The following is a 22,830-nucleotide window of genomic DNA, read 5'->3' on the forward strand; positions in this document are numbered from 1 at the left end:
TGACGGTTAAAGTGCGCCAACGACTCTCCGTTGTGAACAACATTCGGTACCGACGCCCGCCCCGGTACAATCTGGAGCGACTCAAGAAACCCGAAGTCGCAACTGAATACGCGCAAAGCCTTGAGGCTGCGTTGCCGGAAGAGGGAGAGCTCACCGAAGCCCCTCTTGAGGACTGCTGGAGTAGTCTCAAAGCAGCCATAAACAACGCAGCGGAAGGTGTCATTGGGTTCGTGGAAGCAAATCGACGGAACGGTTGGTTCGACGAGGAGTGTCAGACGGTTTTGGACGAGAAGAATGCAGCGCGGGCGATGATGCTGCAGCAAGGCACCCGTCAAAACGTGGAACGATACAAACAGAAGCGAAGACAGCAAACCCATCTATTCCGGGATAAAAAGCGCCACCTGGAAGAGTTGGAGTGCGAAGAGATGGAGCAGTTGTATCGTTCTCAAGAAACACGTAAGTTCTACATGAAACTTAATGCATCCCGCAAAGGCTTTGTGCCGAGGGCCGAAATGTGCCGGGATAAGGATGGAGGTATCTTGACGGACGAACGTGAGGTGATTGAAAGGTGGAAGCAGCACTACGATGAACACCTAAACGGCGCAGAGGAGGAAGATCAAGACAGCAGGAGGAATGGCTTCATCAGTACGGCGGATGAGGGAGACGTGCCAACTCCCACAATAGGTGAAGTTAAGGATGCTATCAAACAGCTCAAGAACAACAAAGCAGCTGGAAAGGATGGTATTGGAGCGGAACTTATTAAAATGGGTCCGGACAGGTTGGCTACTTGTCTGCACCGATTGATAGCCAGGATCTGGGATACAGAACAGCTACCGGAGGAGTAGGAGGAGGGAATAATATACCCAATATACAAAAAGGGTGACAAGTTAGAATGTGAGAACTATCGAGCGATCACCATTCTTAATTCAGCCTATAAAGTGCTTTCCCAGATCATCTTCCGCCGTCTATCGCCACTGGCAAGCAGATTTGTTAGAAGTTATCAAGCCGGATTTGTGGACGGGCGATCGATGACAGACCAAATCTTTATGTTGCGGCAGATCCTCCAAAAGTGTCGCGAATATCAAGTCCCTACGCACCACCTATTCATCGATTTCAAAGCGGCCTATACCATCGACCGCGAAGAGCTATGGAAGATTATGGACGAGAACGGTTTTTCCGGGAAACTGACTAGACTGATCAAAGCAACGATGGATAGTGTACAGTGCTGTGTGAAGATATCGCGTGCTTTATCGGACCCGTTTGAAATACGCCAAGGACTTCGACAAGGCGATGGTCTTTCCTGCCTCCTGTTCAATATTGCGCTAGAAGGTGTTATGAAACGGGCGGGCTTCAACATGCGGGGCACGATCTTCAATAAATCCAGCCAGTTCATTTGTTTCGCTGACGACGTGGACATTGTCGAAAGAACGTTCCAGGTGGTTGCTGAACAGTATACCAGGCTGAAACGTGAAGCAGATCGGGTTGGATTGAAGGTAAATACGTCGAAGACGAAATATCTGCTGGCTGGAGGAACCGAGCGCGATAGATCTCGCATAGGCAGACGCGTGACGATCGACGGGGATGAGTTCGAGGTGGTGGACGAATTCGTCTACCTCGGATCATTGATAACGTCGGATAACAACTGCAGCAGAGAAATTCGAAGACGTATCATCGCCGGAAGTCGTGCTTACTATGGACTCCACAAGACCTTGCGGTCTGGTAAACTTCACTTCCGTACTAAGTGTACCATGTACAAGACGCTAATAAGACCGGTAGTCCTCTACGGGCATGAGACGTGGACAATGCTCGAAGAGGACCTGCAAGCGATAGAAGTTTTTGAACTACGTGTGCTTAGGACGATCTTCGGCGGAGTATGTGAGAACGGCGTATGGAGGAGAAGAATGAACCACGAGCTTGCGCAACTCTACGGTGAACCCAGTATCACGAAAGTCGCCAAAGCTGGAAGGGTACGATGGGCGGGACACGTTGTGAGAATGCCGGACAATAATCCCGCAAAAATGGTGTTCAACTCAAATCCGGCCGGTACAAGACGAAGGGGAGCGCAACGAGCTAGGTGGTTTGACCAAGTGGAGCAGGATCTTGGAAGTGTGGGGCGATCGAGGAATTGGAGGTTAGCAGCCATGGACCGAGTTAGTTGGCGTAACATTGTGGCGCAGGTCATGTCTTGAAGGACGTAGAGCCAGCAAAAGTAAAGTAAGTTAACAGTGCTCTAATGGGAGATTGTGGATCGGTGTAGCATACCTTCCTCCGGATATTTCTAGCGATGTTTCAACAATCGACCGTCACTTATCTGCCGTTAATACAGTCACTTCAGCCATGCGGTACGGCGATGTTCATGTACTGTTAGGAGACTACAATCAGCCTCATCTTTGTTGGAAAAGGGCTCCCACTGGCGTTGTTATCTTGTATGCCGAAAAAAGTACTTTCAATACTGCCAAACGTTCGCGATAGTACACTGGATCTACTATTTATTAATGAAGATGCCAGTACACATTGTTCAGTATTTGAAGAACTAGATTCGTATGTATCAGCCGATCTTTACCATCCTGCGCTTGTAGCTGTATTGAAAATTTCGTTGCCGTGTAAGTTTGTGGATGCAGCTGAGGTTAATCGGTACAACTTCAACAAAGCGGATATTGCTTCTCTTAATATCGCTTACGAGAATATCGACTGGACCCAAATAGAAAGCATGAACGATATTGACTTGGCTGTTAGCTTCTTCAATCAAATAGTGACCTCTATGTTTGAGAAATACATCCCTGTTGTCCAACCACGTTGCAAACACACTTACGTCGCTTGAAACGTGCACGCGCATCTACTCTGAAAGCATATTCCAGAGAACGCAATGATTATACGAAGTACTGTTTTGTGTCTGCTAGCAACCGCAACCGCCGCCATAATCGTTTTCTGTACTCCAAGTATGTGGAAAGGAAGCAGTCGGAGCTAAAACAGAATCCTAAATCATTCTGGAAATTCATAAACGAGAAGCGTAGTGAGCATGGTCTGCCAACTAATATGTTTCTTGGAGAAACTACTGCCAACTCAACCGAAGCAAAATGTAACCTCTTCGCCGACCATTTCTCTAGTGTATTCAATCCAGATGCTGAAACGGACCAACAAATTGAAACTGCTTTACGCGACGTTCCTGAACACATTATTTGTTTAAGTGCTGTAGAATTCACCGATAACTTCACTGTGCGCGGGTTCTAAGCTGTTCGAGATTTTGATGGGAGAGGTGTTGTTTCGAAAGATGCAACCGTACATTACTACAGAGGAGCATGGCATTTCCCCTGGGCGTTTCACAAGCACGAAGTTGCTTGAGTTTACTTCGCTTTGCATGACCGGAATGGAAGGAGGGGCGCAAATCGACACAGTGTACACCGACCTTAAAGCAGCGTTTGACAGAATAGATCATCGAATTATTCTAGCAAAACTTGATCGTCTAGGTGTATCATACGATATTGTTCTTTGGCTTCGATCTTACTTGTGCAACTGTAAGCTGTCTGTAAAAATTGGAGACACAGAATCGTTTATGTTTTGTAACACTTCGGGATTTCCACTAGGCATTAATTTAGGACCATTATTATTTGCTATATTTTTCGACGACTGTGCTGTTTGCTCCCACAAGGAGCTGTAAGCTAGTGTACGCTGATGACTTGAAATTATACCTCCATATTCGTTCTACTGGTGATTGTCACGAGCTTCAACGATTGATTGACTTGTTTACTGAATGGTGTAATCGAAATCTTCTTATTGTTAGTGTTTCTAAATGTTATGTGATAAGTTTTAGTCGTAAGAAAAATGACATTGAATATCCCTATTGACAGTCAGCTACTGAGTATCTGAAATTAAGGACTTAGGTGTAATTCTGGATAAAAAGTTAACGTTCCATAGTCATTACCTCCAAACAATTGCTAAGGCCAACAAAAACCTAGGGTTTATAATGCGTGTCGGTTATGAATTCCGCGATCCGTATTGTTTGAGAGCTTTATATTACTCGCTTGTCCGCTCTGTGTTGGACAGCAATTCATTAGTATGGAGCCCGCATAGCAATAATTGGATAACCAGAATTGAATATATACAGTCGAAATTTGTGAGGTTTGCTTTAAGATTTCTTCCTTGGGCCAATAGATATGAGCTGGCTCCATACGAAGATCGTTGTCAACTTTTGAGAATGGAACCATTGTATATAAGCCGAAACCATCAAAAAGCATTATTTGTAGCTAAATTATTAACTTGTAAGATAGATTCACCTAAAATTTCAAAAACAATTGGGATTTATGCCATCGAAAGACCGTTAATAACTAAAGGATGTTTGTACCTTCCTTCTCGTCGTACACTTTACGGGCTTAATGAGCCTATACGATCCATATGCAATGTATTCAATTCAGTGTATTATTTGTTTGATTTTGACTCGCCTATAGACATTTTTAAAAATCGACTCCGTCATGCTCGTGAATATTAGCTGTGTTAGAATAACTTTTGATTAAGTAGATCATGTAGACCATGTTGTTCGATGATTATTTCACAATAAAAAAAATAATAAATAAATGAACTTTCTTTGAAAAATATCGTTAAAATACAAATATTGAATTATTCAAATAGCTTTAACCTGAAAATCAGCCAATATCTGAAAAAAATTTAAACGTTCTTTGTAAAATCTAAGGATGCTTTTTGATGTGCAATTTTCGAAATGTCGGCGACATGAGTGTTGTTTTTCATGTTCAAAATCATCAATATTACTAAAGTGTAATATTGAATAGTATTTAAACTTAAGCCAAATATTTTTTCCATCCTCATGCTCGATAAAAGTTTTGAACCAAAAGCTTTCACATAGTACGTAACTTTGGGGAAATATTGCATTCCTTGAATACGAATTTTGTACTTTATTTTATTGTAAAAATTTTTTAATTTTTTGATTTCAGCATATTTGACGTCATAAAAGCCAAAGAAATTTGAATTTTAGATCAATTTCAATTAAGGATCATAATAATATAATACATGAGGTATATTTTAAAATGATGAAAAACATAAAAATCTCAAAAAAGTTTTTGGTTGTTTTAGGCGCCCCTTTATCTAGAGCCCGACCATTGTGCATTGATCTAAACTTATCACTGTTCTAGTGAACATTCCTCTGAAAGTTTTTTCGTGATTTCTGTTAAATTTCGTTCTTTTGTTTTTAATTCTCCTATGGATTCCATAAAAGATCGATTCAAAATATGTTCAAAGTATTATTCTTGAAATACGTTTAAAGTTGGAAATCTATCAGGAATCATCAAAATGAAATGATGAAATGCATATTTTGAAACAAAAAACACTGTCATCTCAAATTTTATTTTGTCTATCATACTACTGACTAGAAAGCGAAAATATATTAAAAGTATTCTATGATAAAAACTATGAAGTTGCCATTTTTATTTGTTTTTGCTTGAATCATTTTTGCACAGCTCATACTTTAACTAAGTTACACAGCATACTTCAACTTACTTGAGTGACAAAACTTCGAAAGACAAAACGTCGAATTGCAAAATGTGGAATGCCAAAGCATCGAGAGAACAAACATCGAATCATTAGGTAAAAATTTAACCAAACTTTTGTAGAAAAGCTCAATTATACGTTTTACATTTTTATGGACACTTGGTATAGATTGACCCATATATATTTTCGTAAGGACTGTGTTGAAAAGAAATTTGCCACATTCAAGATGTTTGTTCTGTTCAAGCTTAATGCATCTTTATGCACCGAAATGTCTGTCAAACCTTCAAAATTGTATACAGCATCGAGCTTCTTGAAAAGATCCGTTGTATTAGAAAAAGATTAAAATTCACTCACTCCCTCCGTCTCAAATGTGCACAAAATGAGATTTTTTAAACATTTTCGTTAAATAATTGCGGATAAGTAGCAGCGCTTAGGAGGGAGCAGCGACTGGCAGAGGGGATCCAAGGGCAAAATTCAGTGAGTTGTTGTGATCGGCAGTCAATGCGCACATATTTTTCACATAGTGTCCAGAACGTTCACCAATCGTATCCTGACATACCACTATATTTGTGTTTTTTTGTAAAAATATCAATTATGTTGAAAATTATGTTTTCTTTATAAGCCACTAAAAATGCAATTCCTCCAGAAGCTTTCAGAAAACACATTGTTTGGAAATAAAATAAAATAAAGAAAACTGCTAGTCTGCAAACTCGAACCAATATGAGGCCCTGTTTAAGCACATCAAATAGTTATAAGTTTTGTTTTTGTTCTCAATGCTTAAAATAAAAGTTATGAATCATTTGCAATTTAAAACACTTTTTTCTCATGTAGCGGCCGTGGCATAAACGAGGATCAATGGAGAAACTAAAAAAGAAGTGTGTTGACATTAGCACTTTCTTTATTTTTTTGATATTGAACTAACAAGCGGATGAAATGAAAATATGCTGGCCATATATTTGAAAACATTAACAACATACAAGCGTAATTTTCCGAATAATTTCAGCAATTCCTCAGACTTTGTGCATTTTTTAACTTTTTGAGGTGTGAGCAGATTTATTTGAGACGTATACTAATTATTTTAAAGGACCATAAAACATTATAATAATAAATTTGAAAACGACACCGTGGTATTGTATTTAGAGGATAAACACAGCACATAGATCCATAAAAAAATTGTAAGGGTGCTGAAAAATAGCACTTTTTAGTACTGATTCTTTTGTTACGAAAAGTATGCCATCCTGTCGATGAAAAGTAGGATGATATGCAATTGAAAATTTTTTTTTGATACAGTCCTTATAATCATTTCAATTTTGCTGTGCGGCCCATACTGCCCATAAAAGCATAACTGTCCCATATTGGAAAAAAACAGGCATTAATAAAATAGCGCTCAAAGTTTAAAGTTTGTTCTCTCATACAAATGTTAATTTTTTTTTTTTTTTTTTTTTTTTTTTTTTTTTTTTAATTTCTTTATTAGTATCATTCCAAACATTACATTCATTTCTTATATCTAGGTGTTCTGTGTTATTTGACAACACTATCATCCTAATTTGGTAAAACAAATTTAAGATTTAATTAACATTTTGTTAACAACATATTACATTTCATTTGCCGTAGCAGTTCAGTTTTTTTTACAGGTGAGTTGATGTCACCTGCTTATAAGAGAAAAAAAAAATGTTTTTAATATACTTAACCTAACTTAACCTAAACATATAACGCATTAATCGTGGCAATAGAAGATTGTAACGATTTTTGCCTGAAATTATTAATGATTGTATTTGACATTTGCTCCAATGTTTCAACATTGGATATTCTATGTAACTCATTGGTACTATACCAGGGAGGAAGCCTCAGAATCATTTTCAAAATTTTATTTTGAATTCTCTGCAGAGCTTTCTTCCTGGTATTACAACAGCTAGTCCATATTGGTACAGCATACAACATGGCTGGCCTGAAAATTTGTTTGAATATCAACAGCTTGTTCTTAAGACAAAGTTTTGATTTTCTATTAATAAGGGGATAGAGACATTTTACATATTTATTACATTTGGCTTGAATGCCCTCAATGTGATTTTTGAAAGTTAAATTCTTATCTAGCATGAGCCCTAGATACTTAACTTCATCTGACCAATTTATTGGAACCCCTCTCATCGTGACAACATGTCTACTTGAAGGTTTCAAATAAAGAGCTTTTGGTTTATGTGGGAATATTATTAGTTGAGTTTTGGAAGCATTAGGAGAAATCTTCCATTTTTGCAAGTATGAAGAAAAAATATCCAAACTTTTTTGCAATCGACTACAGATGACACGCAGGCTTCGTCTATTGGCGGAGAGGCCAGTGTCATCCGCAAACAAAGATTTTTGACATTTCTGAGGTAGCTCAGGTAAGTCAGATGTGAAAATATTGTATAATATTGGTCCCAAAATGCTGCCTTGAGGAACACCAGCTCTTACAGGAAGTCTTTCAGATCTGGAGTTCTGATAATTAACCTGAAGTGTACGATTTGACAGATAACTTTGAATTATTCTAACAATGTATGTTGGAAAATTAAAGTTTTTTAATTTTACAATCAAACCTTCATGCCAAACACTGTCGAATGCTTTTTCTATGTCTAGAAGAGCAAGACCAGTAGAATAGCCTTCAGATTTGTTGGAACGGATCAAATTTGTTACACGTAAAAGTTGATGAGTGGTCGAATGTCCATGGCGGAATCCGAACTGTTCATTGGCAAAAATTGAATTTTCGTTGATGTGGGCCATCATTCTGTTCAAAATAACCTTTTCAAAAAGTTTACTGATGGAGGAAAGCAAACTGATTGGACGATAGCTAGAAGCTTCTGCAGGATTTTTGTCTGGTTTTAAAATTGGAACAACCTTAGCATTTTTCCATTTGTCAGGAAAATATGCTAATTGAAAACATTTGTTAAATATATCAACTAAAAATGATAAGCTACTTTCTGGAAGTTTCTTGATGAGGATGTAGAAAATTCCATCATCGCCAGGAGCTTTCATGTTTTTGAATTTTTTAATAATAGTTCTCACTTCTTCCAAATCAGTCTCCCAGGCATTTTCGAAAACGTTCTCTTGATTGAGAATATTTTCGAACTCCTGAGTAACTTCATTTTCAATTGGACTAGTAAGTCCTAAATTAAAATTGTGCGCACTTTCAAACTGCATAGCAAGTTTTTGAGCTTTTTCGCAATTAGTTAGTATTAATTTGTTTTCCTCTTTCAATGCCTGTATTGGCTTCTGAGGTTTTTTCAAGATTTTCGATAATTTCCAAAAGGGCTTAGAGCCAGGGTCCAATTGAGAAATTTTATTTTCAAAATTTTTGTTTCTTAATTGTGCAAAACGTTTCTTGATTTCTTTCTGCAAATCCTGCCATATAATTTTCATAGCAGGATCGCGAGTGCGTTGAAATTGCCTTCTCCTCACGTTTTTAAGACGGATCAAGAGTTTAAGATCATCGTCTATAATCACGGATTCAAATTTTACTTCACATTTTGGAATTGCAATGCTCCGGGCTTCAACAATGGAATTTGTTAAAGTTTCAAGAGCATTGTCAATATCAAGTTTAGTTTCTAAAGAAATGTTAACATCAAGATTGGAGTCAACATACGTTTTATATATATTCCAGTCAGCTCGTAAATAATTGAAAGTGGAGCTGATAGGATTGAGAATCGCTTCTTGGGATATTTGAAATGTAACAGGGACATGATCAGAATCAAAATCAGCATGAGTAATCAGTTGGCTACAAAGATGACTAGAGTCGGTTAAGACCAAATCAATCGTAGATGGATTTCTAGAAGAGGAAAAACATGTGGGGCTATCAGGGTATTGAATTGAGAAATATCCTGAAGAGCACTCATCAAATAAAATTCTGCCGTTGGAATTACTTTGAGAATTATTCCATGACCGATGTTTGGCATTAAAGTCACCAATGACAAAAAATTTTGACTTATTGCGAGTCAATTTACGCAAGTCAGTTTGGAGCAAATTTACTTGCTGCCCAGAGCATTGAAAAGGCAAATAGGCAGCTATGAAAGTATATTTACCAAACTGTGTTTCAACAGAAACACCTAAAGTTTCAAAAACATTAGTTTCAAATGATGAAAACAGTTGATGTTTTATACGCCTATGAATGATGATTGCAACTCCCCCACATGCCCCATCAAGTCGATCATTACGATAAACAAAAAAGTGAGGATCTCTTTTGAGTTTAGATCCAGGTTTTAAATACGTTTCGGTAATAACTGCTATATGTACGTTATTAACCGTAAGAAAATTAAACAGCTCGTCCTCTTTACCATTCAGAGAACGAGCATTCCAATTTAAAATATTTAAATTATTATTTGGATCCATTAGAAAAACGTAATCCAATAACAATTTGATTTGTAAATTTTACACCTACTTGGACTGCTTCAGTCATAGTGGTGGCTTTGAACATTGCATCAATCATTAGATTCAATTGTTCAGTTAGAAAATTAAAATCAGAGGCAGACATGTCATGTGATTTCCCATTGGAATTTCCGGTAGACGAAGAAGCGGAGTTACCTGTGGCGGTAGGGTTTTTTCCATTTGGTTTGAAACAAGTAGAATGGGTACCCATGGATCGAACAGGGGAGGAGTTCGAATTTCCTGCTACGATATCGGCAAAGGATTTACCGTGGGTAGATACATTCGAAATAGAAAGATTCGAACGGCTACCCGACGGATTAAAATTTGTTTGTGAATGAGCATGATTATGATCTTCCTGATGGGTATGATTCATGATCAAGCGATCGTTAACTGAAAAATGAGCATTGTTCGATACTCTACCAGGCAAATTCCGGAAACGACCGTTATCGTAACGGATAATATAATCACTGACAGAATGCAATCAGCATTGAACTGTACTTGGCAGTGGTGTCAACATGAAGGGTTGAACATTAACCCATCAAAAACAGTTTTGGTGCCGTTTACTCGCAGAAGAAAGATTACTTTAAAAAATTTGACTATAAACGGATGTATTTTACAATATTCTTCCAATGTTAAATATCTAGGAGTAATACTAGATAGTACTCTCAATTGGAACTTACACTTAGAGCAGGTAATACTCAAAGCCACAAATGCTCTATGGGTGAGTAAAAAAACTTTTGGTAAAAAATGGGGACTGAAACCAAAAATGACTAATTGGATCTATACGGTTATAGTACGACCCAGAATAGTTTATGCTTCACTAGTTTGGTGGACAAAAACAAAACAACATATGGCCCAGAGAAAGCTTGGAAAGTTGCAACGCTTAGCCTGCATGGCCATAACAGGAGCAATGCACAGTACACCATCAAAAGCCTTGGAAGCAGCTCTTTATAAACTTCCGCTACATCAATATATACAGAAGGAAGCTGAAAAGAGTGCTCTAAGGCTGAAAAGAACTCATACATTTTTAGAAGGCAATCTTTTCGGGCATCTCAGTATACTGAAAGATTTTCCAATAAATCCATTGGTAGTAATGAACGAAGACTGGATGGAAAATAGGATGAACTTAGATATACCATATAACGTGGTTGAAACAAACCGCCAAGTATGGGAATCAGGGGGTCCGAATATCTCACCAGGATCGATAATTTTCTACACTGATGGCTCAAAAATGAATGATAAAACCGGGGCTGGAATTACAGGACCAGGTATTGATATTTCAATACCAATGGGAAGATGGACCACTGTTTTCCTTGCAGAAATTTATGCCATTCTAGAATGTGCATCTTTGTGTCTGAGAAGGAAATACAGGTATGCACGGATTTGCATATTTTCAGATAGCCAAGTGGCGCTGAAAGCTTTAAAATCATTCACAAGCCAATCAAAACTGGTATGGGAATGCATAACACTGCTAAAGCAATTGTCCGTTAAGAACCAGGTTAATTTATACTGGGTACCAGGCCATTGTGGAATTGAAGGTAATGAAAAAGCGGATTTACTTGCAAGGAGAGGGTCAAGTGTCCAGTTCATAGGACCAGAACCCTTCTGCGGTGTATCCAAATGTTTAATACAAATGGAATTGAAACAATGGGAGGATCAAATGATACAGTCAAACTGGATTGCAACAGAAACCTTAAGGCAATCAAAACTGTTCATTACTCCAAATAAAAACGTTACGGAAAAACTTTTAAGTTTAAACAAAAAATCTTTAAGCATACTTATTGGACTTCTCACAGGACATTGTCCGACAAGATATCATTTGAATAAAATCAATCGATGTCAAACTGGTGTCTGTCGGTTTTGTGACTGTGAAATAGAGACCTCACAACATTTGCTCTGTGACTGTCCAGCGTTATATGTACGTAGAAGACAATATTTCAATAAGGGCATTTTAAGCCCTTTTGAAATTTGGTTAGAAAATCCCAATCTGGTTATTGGTTTCATTCTAAGAATCATACCGGATTGGAGTACTTCGCATCATCAGTCAACGGCATTTACCCCAAATGGTAATTCGTCGTCCTGAAAGAATGCAAATTAAATAGGGGTATACCACAATAGATCAAACTCATGGTCGCAGTGGTTTAAATCCCAACACAAAAACAAAAAAAAACGGATATTATCTTTCATCTGCCTGGCACGAGCCTCAATGACCTTTTTGCGTGAAGGACAATTCCAAAAATTGGACTTATGGTTAGCCCCGCAATTACAACATATGAATTTGGTGGTATCTTCCTTCACTGGACAGACGTCTTTGGCGTGAGAAGAACCTCCGCAAATCATGCATTTAGCATCCATGCGACAATCTTTTGTACCATGACCCCACTTTTGGCACCGACGGCACTGAGTGGGGTTCTGGTAATTTCCTCCAGGTTTCTGGAAATGTTCCCATGTCACACGGACATCAAACAAAAGTTTTGCTTTTTCTAAAGCTTTAATATTATTTAGTTCTTTTTTGTTAAAGTGAACTAAATAAAATTCTTGAGAAAGCCCTTTCCGAACAATGCCAGATTGGGTTCTCTTTTTCATAATGATTACTTGGACTGGGGAAAATCCAAGTAAATCATTTATTCCATTTTTGATCTCTTCAGGTGATTTATAGTCACTTGAGAGACCTTTCAAGACAACTTTGAACAAACGTTCAGTTTTGTCGTCATAAGTAAAAAATTTGTGCTTCTTCTCTTCAAGATGTTTGAGAAGAAGCTCACGATCTTTAAGAGTTTCCGGCAAAACGCGACAGTCTCCTTTCTTTGCGATTTGGAAGGAAACCTTGATTCCCCTAATGGAGTTCAAGATCTCCTGCCTAAATCCCCCAAATTCGGAACAACTGACCACGATAGGCGGCACTCTTTGCTTCCTCACTTGAATCAAAGAGCCTGGGCTAGAGGCTGCTTCGATTTGGTGTTCGGAAAATTTGTCTAGAGCATCGAACTGATTGCTCATTTCGATACAATTATTCATTTCACCCTTGGAAGAAAGTTCGCATTCCGGGGAAGCGTCCTTTCTTCCATTCTTGCCACGTGTAGTGACAGTTTTAAAACCCACTTTTTTGGAAGGAAGTAGTGAATTCAGAGATTCACCCTTCCTTTTGTTTGTTGTTGATACCATGTTTAATTAATAAACGAAAGAAGACGTGACCTTCGAAAGGTTTTTTCCCAAGACGGTGTCCAAGAAGGATTACCACCGCTAGCTTTCGCCAACGGGTCCAACGAAAAATCGAAGGCACGGGTCCAAACAAGGATCGTAAAGGGATCAATAGTAGAAAAAATAGTACTGAAAAGTACTGTTTTAGTAGCACTGAAAAGTACCGTTTTTAATTTTAGCACTGAAAAGTACTGTTTTTGTAGCACTGAAAAGTACTGTTTTATTGCTTTAGGTAGTTTTTAAGAAAACTTCCAAGAGCAGAGAGAATTCGTGTACGCACAGCACGAAGGTACGATGCGCACTACAAATGTTCATAATCTCATTTCTGAATGCCATATTCATTCAGGACCACCGCGCAGATATCTCATTTTGTCCTATTCATCAGCAAATAATATAAACGGGAAATTTTTTCGCGTTTTGCTGCTACTATTTGGATTCAAAGTTCATATAGAGGCTGTTAGGGTAAATGATACTTTAGTTGTAGGTGTCCCTATAGTTGCGATAGTGTACTGACACTGTGAATCGACGTATTAGATTGTTGATAGTTGAAAACTTCGTTGATTTTGCTTTAAAATTGATGAAATACCACCAAAACCGGTAAAATTTTTCTCACTTGCACCAATAGTTGCGGTAAAGTGTTTCTATAGTTGAGGATCCCATATACAACAAATTAAAGATATACCGCAGCTAAATGAACGGTGTACCCATAGTGGAGGTATTATTTTTCACCAACATGCTGGTTACCACGATCATCATTTTTCCCATTAAGTAAATGGTTGTTATTTCCTGTTACAGAGATAATATACATATACATTTATTGCGTCATTTGATTTTTTAGTGCTTAAATGAAGATGAATCGTGCTTATTATCTCCACTATTGGAACATTTACCCTATGCCTTTATTTTTCAATATGGAACTGAACCAACATCATATTTTTCCACAACATTTTCAAACAAAGTATCATCATTTTAATATTCATTGTATAGTATACGTTGAAACATTAATAATGCGATGAAAAAGGTGTTAACTCGAAAATGCAAATGGGACAGTTATGCTTTTATGGGCAGCGTAGCTCTGACGAAACTAAAGTTTACTGTAAAAATAAATTAAATTCGTGTGTTGTCACAGCATCATGAAAAACTTGAAATCAATCCTTAATGATCGTGTATATTAAAAGTGAATTCGATTGAAAAATAATGGATTGGTCGTTGAAATTTATGTTTATTTTGATAGTCCAAATATATGCATCAGAATAAACTTTAATTTACAACATTTTTCAAGCTGTGCATCTTGGTTTGGCCCGCAGTATGCTACAGCTTGACAACCACTGTAATATATGATACATTTACGACTTTTCGACAGAATTACTGTTGACATTTGTGATGAAACTACCAAACAAATTTTAAAAGACAATATAAAATAAGGTTTTGACAAAATTCTTCGTTAAAAAATTGAAAGAATATCTTTATTTGTTTTAGTCATAAAGTTGCGAAAACTAAACCGTTTTCAACATTTAAAACTTATGATTTTTAACATTAAGCACTTTATACATATCAAACAAATCATTCCTCCGTGTAGTCCAACCGTATACTGTATTCCTTTTTTGCGTTCTTGCATGTTGCGGCCAAGGGCGGTGGTAATTTTTGGACACCTCTTTTGAGCGGACCAGTTTTCTTCGCGCGCGCGGTCATGAAACCACCACGGGCCATTCGTATTGCCAACTTGAAGGTAGGTATTCCTTTACGTTGCAGAGCTCACCTATACGAACGTGCAGACTAACCGTCTTTTTTTCGGAGTTTATAAACAAAGTCTCGTGTTTACAGTACGATGCGGGCCGCCAACAAAACGCACCTGTTCCCCTCGTGCGAACGGATGAATAAATGATGACTCCACGCTGAAATCTGGTCACGTCGGAGATTTCGTTCCCTGCGAACTGACGACAGTGTAAAGGTGCACTCAATTTTAAGTTTATTGCATTGATCGTTGATTGGGATATTATATTACATTGAATCGTAATAACAGTATAACTTTAGCCTGCACTAAAATACTTATATGGCAAATGTTATGACTTGAGCTACAGAATAAAACGATTAAAATTATATTAAAGACTAAATCATAAACGAAAAATAATTCAAATTCACAGAAATTAGTTCAAAATTTGCAATCTACACCATAACATTTTTCACGATGTGTATAAAACATTGCAAAAAATGACAAATATACATTGAAAAGCTTGTAACTTTTTCATTACCCTTCTGCCTGTGCGTAAAAAGTTACGTTATCAGTGCATTGAAGTAATATTGACCCGAATTAAAAAAAAAATAATAGCGGTAACTTCGCGAAATTTGAATGGATTTTCGATTTCCCTGCAGTTTTAAAAACAAAATTCCATTTAATTTAACTAAGACAATAAAAGAAAATTAGGAGAGTGGTTCTGCAAAGTTGACTTATAATAGCGAATAAGTCTCGCGATCAGTATCATAAGGGCGTAACTGCAATGATCGATTTCTCTTCATCGATTTTCTCTTTGACTAATTTCTCGGCCGGGTGACTGTTTTCGATTGCTATTTTTGGTTCAGTAGAAAGTACTCATCGTCCTTCATCTTGCTACATCGTAAAATGTTACGAAAATCTTTTGATTTTCTCGTATTATTGCAAAGAGAAAATCGACGAAGAGAAATCGATCACTGCAGATACGCCTGTATGATACTCAACGCGAGAAATGCACTATGGTGAAGGCGATACAAGTACACACGTTCTGAAAATTATCGTATCTATTTCATTGTTAAGGTAAGTATTAACTATATAAATTTCTACAATGGTCTAGTGACAACAAGTAGAAAGACAAAAAGTCGAAAGAACAAAAGCTAGAAATGGTTTGCTTCTTTGGAAACTATCGCCTCTTTGAGCAAAAAGTTTCGACCTATCGTGCCTTTTTGTTTTTAACTTAGACTTTTTGCTCTTCCAACTTTGTGTCTTTCGACCTTTTGTTCTTTCAACGTTTTGTTTTTCAACCTATAGAGTAAAGTGGGGCAAAAGTTCGAGTGGGGTAAAAGTTTCTTTTTAAGATTTCTAGCTCAATTTAAAATAAATCTTATAAATGTCATGGTGTTTCGAAAGCTATTCAAGTAAGAGACTTTCAATCCAAATATCATAAAAATCGATTGAGATTTGGAAAAGTTATGGCTATTTGTTGTTTTTCGACGTGAATATTGTAATTTTTGGTCAAACTTTCGTTGCATTGAACCAATTGAAGATAAAATCTTTTTCAATATTTTATGTAAGGGCGTTTCTAGGCCTATCATAAGGTTGCTTTGAGGTGTATTAGTTTTTGCATAAATGCTTGAAAACAATTTTTGGCCCATAGTGGGGCAAAAGTTCGAATCAGCGGGGCAAAAGTTCGACCCATGTATAAACTCACGGAAAAATTTGCAAATTGCCTAAAATCCACATATTATCTTCAAATTTAGTTAAATTTGTCTGATCGTGTGAAAATTGTTACCAAAATTTTCTATTTCCACTTAGTTTTGCGAAAAACTGCTATTTTTGAGTATATTACAATTAACCCGGTTTTGGGCAATTTTTCGATGAAAATTTAGTGTGTATTTTTCGTCAAACCTAAGTTTACGGCTGGTGTAAAGTTGCCTGTCATAAAAGGATCGATATTTTGTGTTTTAGTCGGCGAACTTTTGCCCCACACTAGATCTGAACTCTTGCCCCACCGGTGGGGCAAAAGTTCGAATAAGACAATCAATTTTGAAACTGTTATAACTAAAAATGGGTAAATATTTTGACACAAGTTTGTTCAGCAAAACTATAGCCAATATGTTGAAGGTGCACTGTACGGTATTTGTTTTGTTTTAACTGCTATTGTTTTCCTGGAAACTTTGATTATACCACTAAGGTCGAACTTTTGCCCCACCTTACTCTAGTCATAAATTCGTCAACGAAATATATATGCAGCAGCTTTGTTATTTGGAACATCTCATTTTTAAGCGTTAGAATTTACAATAGAACAAAGCTAATCCAAATACAAAAGTTATTGATGAAAATTCAGCATTTATGACCCTAGGTCATAATCTATTTCTAACTAGAATACAAAACAATCAGAGTGAACCAACCAGACAAGCCCTTTAATGAGCCATTTCCAGCTGATCAGCGTGTCATCCAAACCTGTAACGGCGATGCAACATCAAAGCATAATATCAAAAGTTTCGATACGTGATGTGCCATGCGCTCTTGAAGTTAGGCACGACAACGATGATGATGATGCTGTACTATGTTACATAACATCACGACTCTTAATCAACCAGAAGCTCTTGTCCGTTCTCTACCCCTTCAAACTCCTTCGCTCGAGAAGCGATAAGCGACGACAGATGGAGGATGGCGGAAATATTCTGCCCCTGTGCTTAGCGTAGATAGCACCGCATTACTATGGAAGATCAGGTGGCCAAAAATCTAAAAAAACTGTTTTTTTTTTATTATTATTCTAAAGTTTTTCTGTAACCCCTGTACCGGCTGCTTTATATTTTTACCAAAAAATATTCACATTGCGATAAACTTTGTGTTTCTCGATATTTTTAAACATTCTTTCTTTTCTCAAAAAACTTCAATTTTTTCAAACTCTAACTTTTTAATTTCTCAAAAACTTTTTCTATTCCATATAAAATATCATTGCCCTCCATTTTGTTATTAGCCGGTTTGTCAAACATAGAATAAAATGTGGGCTATACAATGTCAGCTTACAATTAGCTTTTCTAAAAAAAAAATCGTACATATCGGTTGAGTAGTATGCAAGAAATTCGAAAATTACAAAATTATATTTTGAAGTTTTACGGCCAGAGGCTTTCTAATTCGTCCTCAGAGTTTAACAACTTAGTTAATAACGTGATTTCAAATACTACCGACCATTGTTTAACTATGGAAGTAATCTTTTTCATATTTATCATTGTTTTCATAACGTTAATCACACAAGTGACCTATATTTATCATTATTAACAAAACTCAACACTTTTTTGAAAACAAAACAATTTTATATCGTAAAACTCACAAATATGATATAAGACGGCAAACATATTTTTGGCCATTGGAATACATGACAATTGCCCACAATGCGCACGAGAGAAGCGGATGAGTGGAATAAACACATCAATGGTCGCGTGCTGCGGTTCTTTCCAGTCTACTCATCCATGTGCTAAACGGCGCACATACCTGTCTACAACATGCGTGGAAAATTCTCTTACATTCCTATTATGGGCTTAAAGTGTGCTATTAATGAGTTTTTATCGTCGCCGACTGGAACGATATCATTAAGTGACGATTCATCACTCTCCCGGTGAAGTTATTAAATTCCTAAATGGAATCATTTTTAAACACCCGTCAATCAGCACGAGTCGGACTTGATTTCAGCATGATGATTAATGGTAACTGGCGGACGACCTGATTGAAGATGCTACTGGAGCTGGGCAGCATATCAAAGCTCTGGGGAGCGCAACTTCAACTTACCCCGATCAGATTTTCCAACTCTCCAAGCCATTCGTTCAATAGTTTATCCGGGTCCTCGGTGAGACACGATGACATGGTAGATGCAGTCTGAAATGGAAAAGGAGGAAGGCATGTTCTTTATTAGTCCGAAGCTCAGCTCAGCTCAAACAGAAGCAGCAGCAGCAGTGCATTTAGGTAATGGAGTGAAACATAGAAAGAGAAAATCAACTTGACCGCTTGTTGAAACGCCTGATGGGTATGCAACCTGCAAAGCAGCGCAAAGCTTGTTTCACTGTGGGCGAATGGGAAATTTCGATGGTTTTTATTTATTTAACTTTCAGTAAGCTGTATCAAAATGTAGGTCGGACTAGATTATCCGGAGACTCGATTATCCGGAATTTTAGAGTCGATCATCCAGAATATATTGTTTGATATTAATATTGATATTCTTGTTTTTCAGTTTTTATGCATCATTTTGAGATAATTTAGTATTGCAATATACAATATGAATAGTTTAGCCGTTTTGGAAGTAGAGATAAGAAAAGGGGATACGAAAAAGGTTTTTTTTTTGTGTATGCCGATCGAATATTATTTTAATTTAATTTAATCTCAAGACCCCTATTGTTCCTAAAAATAATTTCTGGGTACGCTACTGCATTATATAAATAGAACAAGGAAAAATTATAAAATTTAAGTCTTTTTTAACGCAGATTTTTTTTTTCTGATCTGATTATCCGGAGTGAAAAAAAATCGATACTCCGGATAATCGAGTGCGACCTGTAGTATGGTATGCTGAAGTAATGGTCAAATTTAGAGTTATAAGCGAGAATTTTGGAAATTTTTGGAGGTAATATTGACAGGTTATCGTCTAACTAAATAATACAAATACCATTATAACTAATCCTACATTTTCAACACAAATGAGCTTATCCGGAAGACACAATTCTCTTTTTTTATTCAAAATAGAGTTTACGAAATTAAAACTTACGTCAGTCATCATTAAAACTTATCATCAGAAGTAATATCGAAGGAGAAAGGCATAAAACTTCAATATTTTCGTTAATGGAAACACTAAAAAAATAAAAATGAAAATGAAATGAGCCATCAGTAACAAGTGTTTATTTAAACCTTGTCATTCTCGATAAATGATTCGCCATACAGCGATTTTACTTCAGTGATTTTTCGTGCATAGATATCATACGTAAATCTGGCCTCTGCAGGTCCCTCATTTGATTCCACAAATAAAGATGCTCCTATCCATAAAAAAAAAAATACTTAATGCCTGAAACGACAAAAAAAAGAAAATTAACAAACTTTTAATACAGCAAACTTTTAAACAAATATTGTAATATAGGGCAAATCTATCATTAGTGGAGCATCTAAAAAAAAAAATAACTCAAATGGTAAATGCTGATAAAATCATGAAATATGTGCTTTTAACGTATCAGTTGATAGATTTCCAACCCTTTTATTAATTAAGTGCATGAAACTCAAGATTCATTTTAAATGTCACTGCAAAAACTCTTACACCAATAATACATAACACTGTTTCTTCAGTGAAAGTATGTGTTTAGCATGGTTTCTTTATAGCGCAACGCGCAACCTATTGCATTTTTATGGGACCCTCCATTATGGGTACTGATGCACCACTATAGCAAAGAAGTAAATCTTGTAATCACGAGAATTGTTTCAAATAGATTTACGATTAAATTTAATGAATACAATTCTATTCTTAGTACTATACGAGCGCTTTGGCCAACTAAACGATTATGCGATATTTGCCAGAAAACCATTCGTCAGAAAACAATTCGCCAGAATGTACCATTTATCAGAAAACCATTTGCCAGAATGTACCATTCGCCAGAAAGTACCATTCCCCAGAATTATTTTTCTTGTCGATTTTGATCATGAAATATCTCGGAATCCAAGGATGGCCGTCACAATATTAGACTTGTGCCACTTTTCACATGTTTAAAAGCACTAAATTGAACAAATAGTACGGTAACTATCTCGTTATTCTCATTTTAAGCTTTCTGCTAGTGCACAGAGCGGAGACAATATAACACTGTTATTCGATTGTGCTACTTTTCCCCGAATGTCGTTTCCCCCGAACGCCAGTTCCCCGAATGACCCGTTTCCCCGAATGCCATTTCCCCGAATGACCCGTTTCCCCGAAAAGTGGAGCAGTTCAAATAGGCGCCATAATAGTTTTCAGTGGCAGTATGGTGAATAAGGAAGAACGATAAACAATCAAAAGAAGGAGGTATTTGGACATTCTTGGTTATACACATGTTGTCAAAAATGCTGAGGACGGTAAAACTCGCAAAAAACCGCCAATCAAATAAAGAAGGGTGCATTTCATTTCCTGTCAACGCGAGCTGTTCTTCATCAGAATATTGTATTGTACAGAATTTCTCGTACAACTACCAGATAATTTTCGCTTTCCAATGGACAGTTTATTGAGGTTATGCTACTTTCTTCCGAATATCGATACCTCGAATGTCGTTTCCCTGAAAACCACTTCCCTGAATACCCCGTTTTCTCAAGTGGCCTATTTCCTCGAAAATGTTTTGGCACATATAATTCATTTGAAATGCACCCTTCTTTTTTGATCAGCGGTTCTTTGAAGTTTCTTCGAACTCAGCATTTTTTCTTGTTTTCTTTATCGTTCTTTCTAGTTCACCACTCTGTCTCTGAAGATTGTTTCTTATCCATTTTGAACTACATCTATTTTGGGGTCGTCCATGAACCACGTGGTCGTTCAAGAGAGAGTAGAAGTGGGTGGTTCTATCATAAATAATACCACGATCCATACAAATTTTGGGTCATTCGGGAGAATGGATTGCAGGAAAGTGTCATTCGGGTATCTGGCGTTCGGAGAAATGATATTCGAGGGAACAACATTCGGGTGAAAATAGACCTTTCGTAATGGTCAACTAAATTTCAGTACATGAAAAATAATTTAAAAAAGAGTATTTGCTTACCGCTACTTGACATGGTTTTTGGCAAATAAGAATTCTTCATTCTCCATTTATAGAATGTTCTTACTAATTTAACAACTGCCTTATTTATCTAAAAGCTCCTGAAAGTTGTTATAGTATATGTAACTTTGGTTTGCGAGTGGAGGCATTCATTACTTCATCGAACGGACGGCATAAATAGTTGAAACGGAGTGCTTCGTGAAGCCCAAGCAGGACAGTTCGGTTTTGCGTCGTCCGATAGATATTGCTCACAATTTCGCTCGTGTTTTCGTCACCGGAGATTTTTCTTTTTTTTTCCTGTTTCGGAGCGTCTTGCTGGGTAGGTATTTGGGAAGGCACAAGCAAGACGGTTTGTTTTCGGGACGCCAAGAAGTTTTGCTGTCAGTGTCAGTTTTGTGTTCAGTCGAGGATGGATTACCAACTGGTGAGTTCGTTTCATGCTTGTGATAACATATTTTTTCTTGAAAGCGTAACTTTTAGTAATATCAAAATAAACTTTGTATGGTTCGTCACTATAAATGTCGGCATTATGCTTTTTTCTTATACAATTTCAATATACATATATTTTTCTCTTTTTGACATTATTAAAAATTATCTTTTGAATTGTTCGACATAGTGAAGGTTGACGTTTTTTCTAAAACTTCTACCATATCGAGACAAAATGCACAGTAATACTCATATGTAATTCTCAAACAAACTATGTATAGTTCGTCACTACAAGTGTCGGCATTATTCCTGTTTCATATAATTTAAAATATATACATGTTATTTTCAGTTTTCGTCATTAATAAAAACATCTTTTGAATTGTTCGACATTATAGATGTTGGCGTATTTTTTAAAGCTTCTACCAAAAACTTCTCGAGACAAAAATTCAAAACTAGCTTCAAATATAAGTCGTATATTTCCCCCTTGTCCATGGATCGCATCATCGACCAGAGGTGACTCACAAGTCTTTTCCTCCCTCACTAATAAACACCCTTCCCGTGGTGATTGTGGAGATGCAGAGGTATTCTCGGTCTCTAGAAGCAATCATTACACCCTAACATTCCTTTCCCATCCCAACTGACTGTAAGGACTTGACCGGCGCCGTTATTGATCAATAATATTAGATCTGCTAAAATTGCACTTCGAGAGTAAGCGGAAACTCCCATCCCTCATTCATTTGGATCGTAGTGCAATTCTTACCAGTTCCGATCAATCACGGAGCAGCAACCATTGACATGTACAGTCAGTCTATGCTATGCTATGCTATGCTATGTATATTTACT

The 22,830-nt window shown here is 37.0% G+C and overlaps 1 protein-coding gene across 1 annotated transcript in view; it reads right to left on the reverse strand.

The window, feature by feature from the left end:
• The window catches only part of LOC5574166 (ras-associated and pleckstrin homology domains-containing protein 1), a 280,277-nt gene that overhangs the window by 169,283 nt on the left and 88,164 nt on the right, over window positions 1-22,830 (reverse strand). Inside the window, exon 2 of the mRNA XM_021852247.1 lies at window positions 18,602-18,688. Coding sequence (XP_021707939.1) covers window positions 18,602-18,676 — 75 coding nt within the window. The 5' untranslated portion in view covers window positions 18,677-18,688. The remainder of the gene's footprint in view (window positions 1-18,601; window positions 18,689-22,830) is intronic.

Source organism: Aedes aegypti, chromosome 3 (assembly GCF_002204515.2).
Source record: "Aedes aegypti strain LVP_AGWG chromosome 3, AaegL5.0 Primary Assembly, whole genome shotgun sequence".
Classification (NCBI taxonomy): Eukaryota; Metazoa; Arthropoda; class Insecta; order Diptera; family Culicidae; genus Aedes; species Aedes aegypti.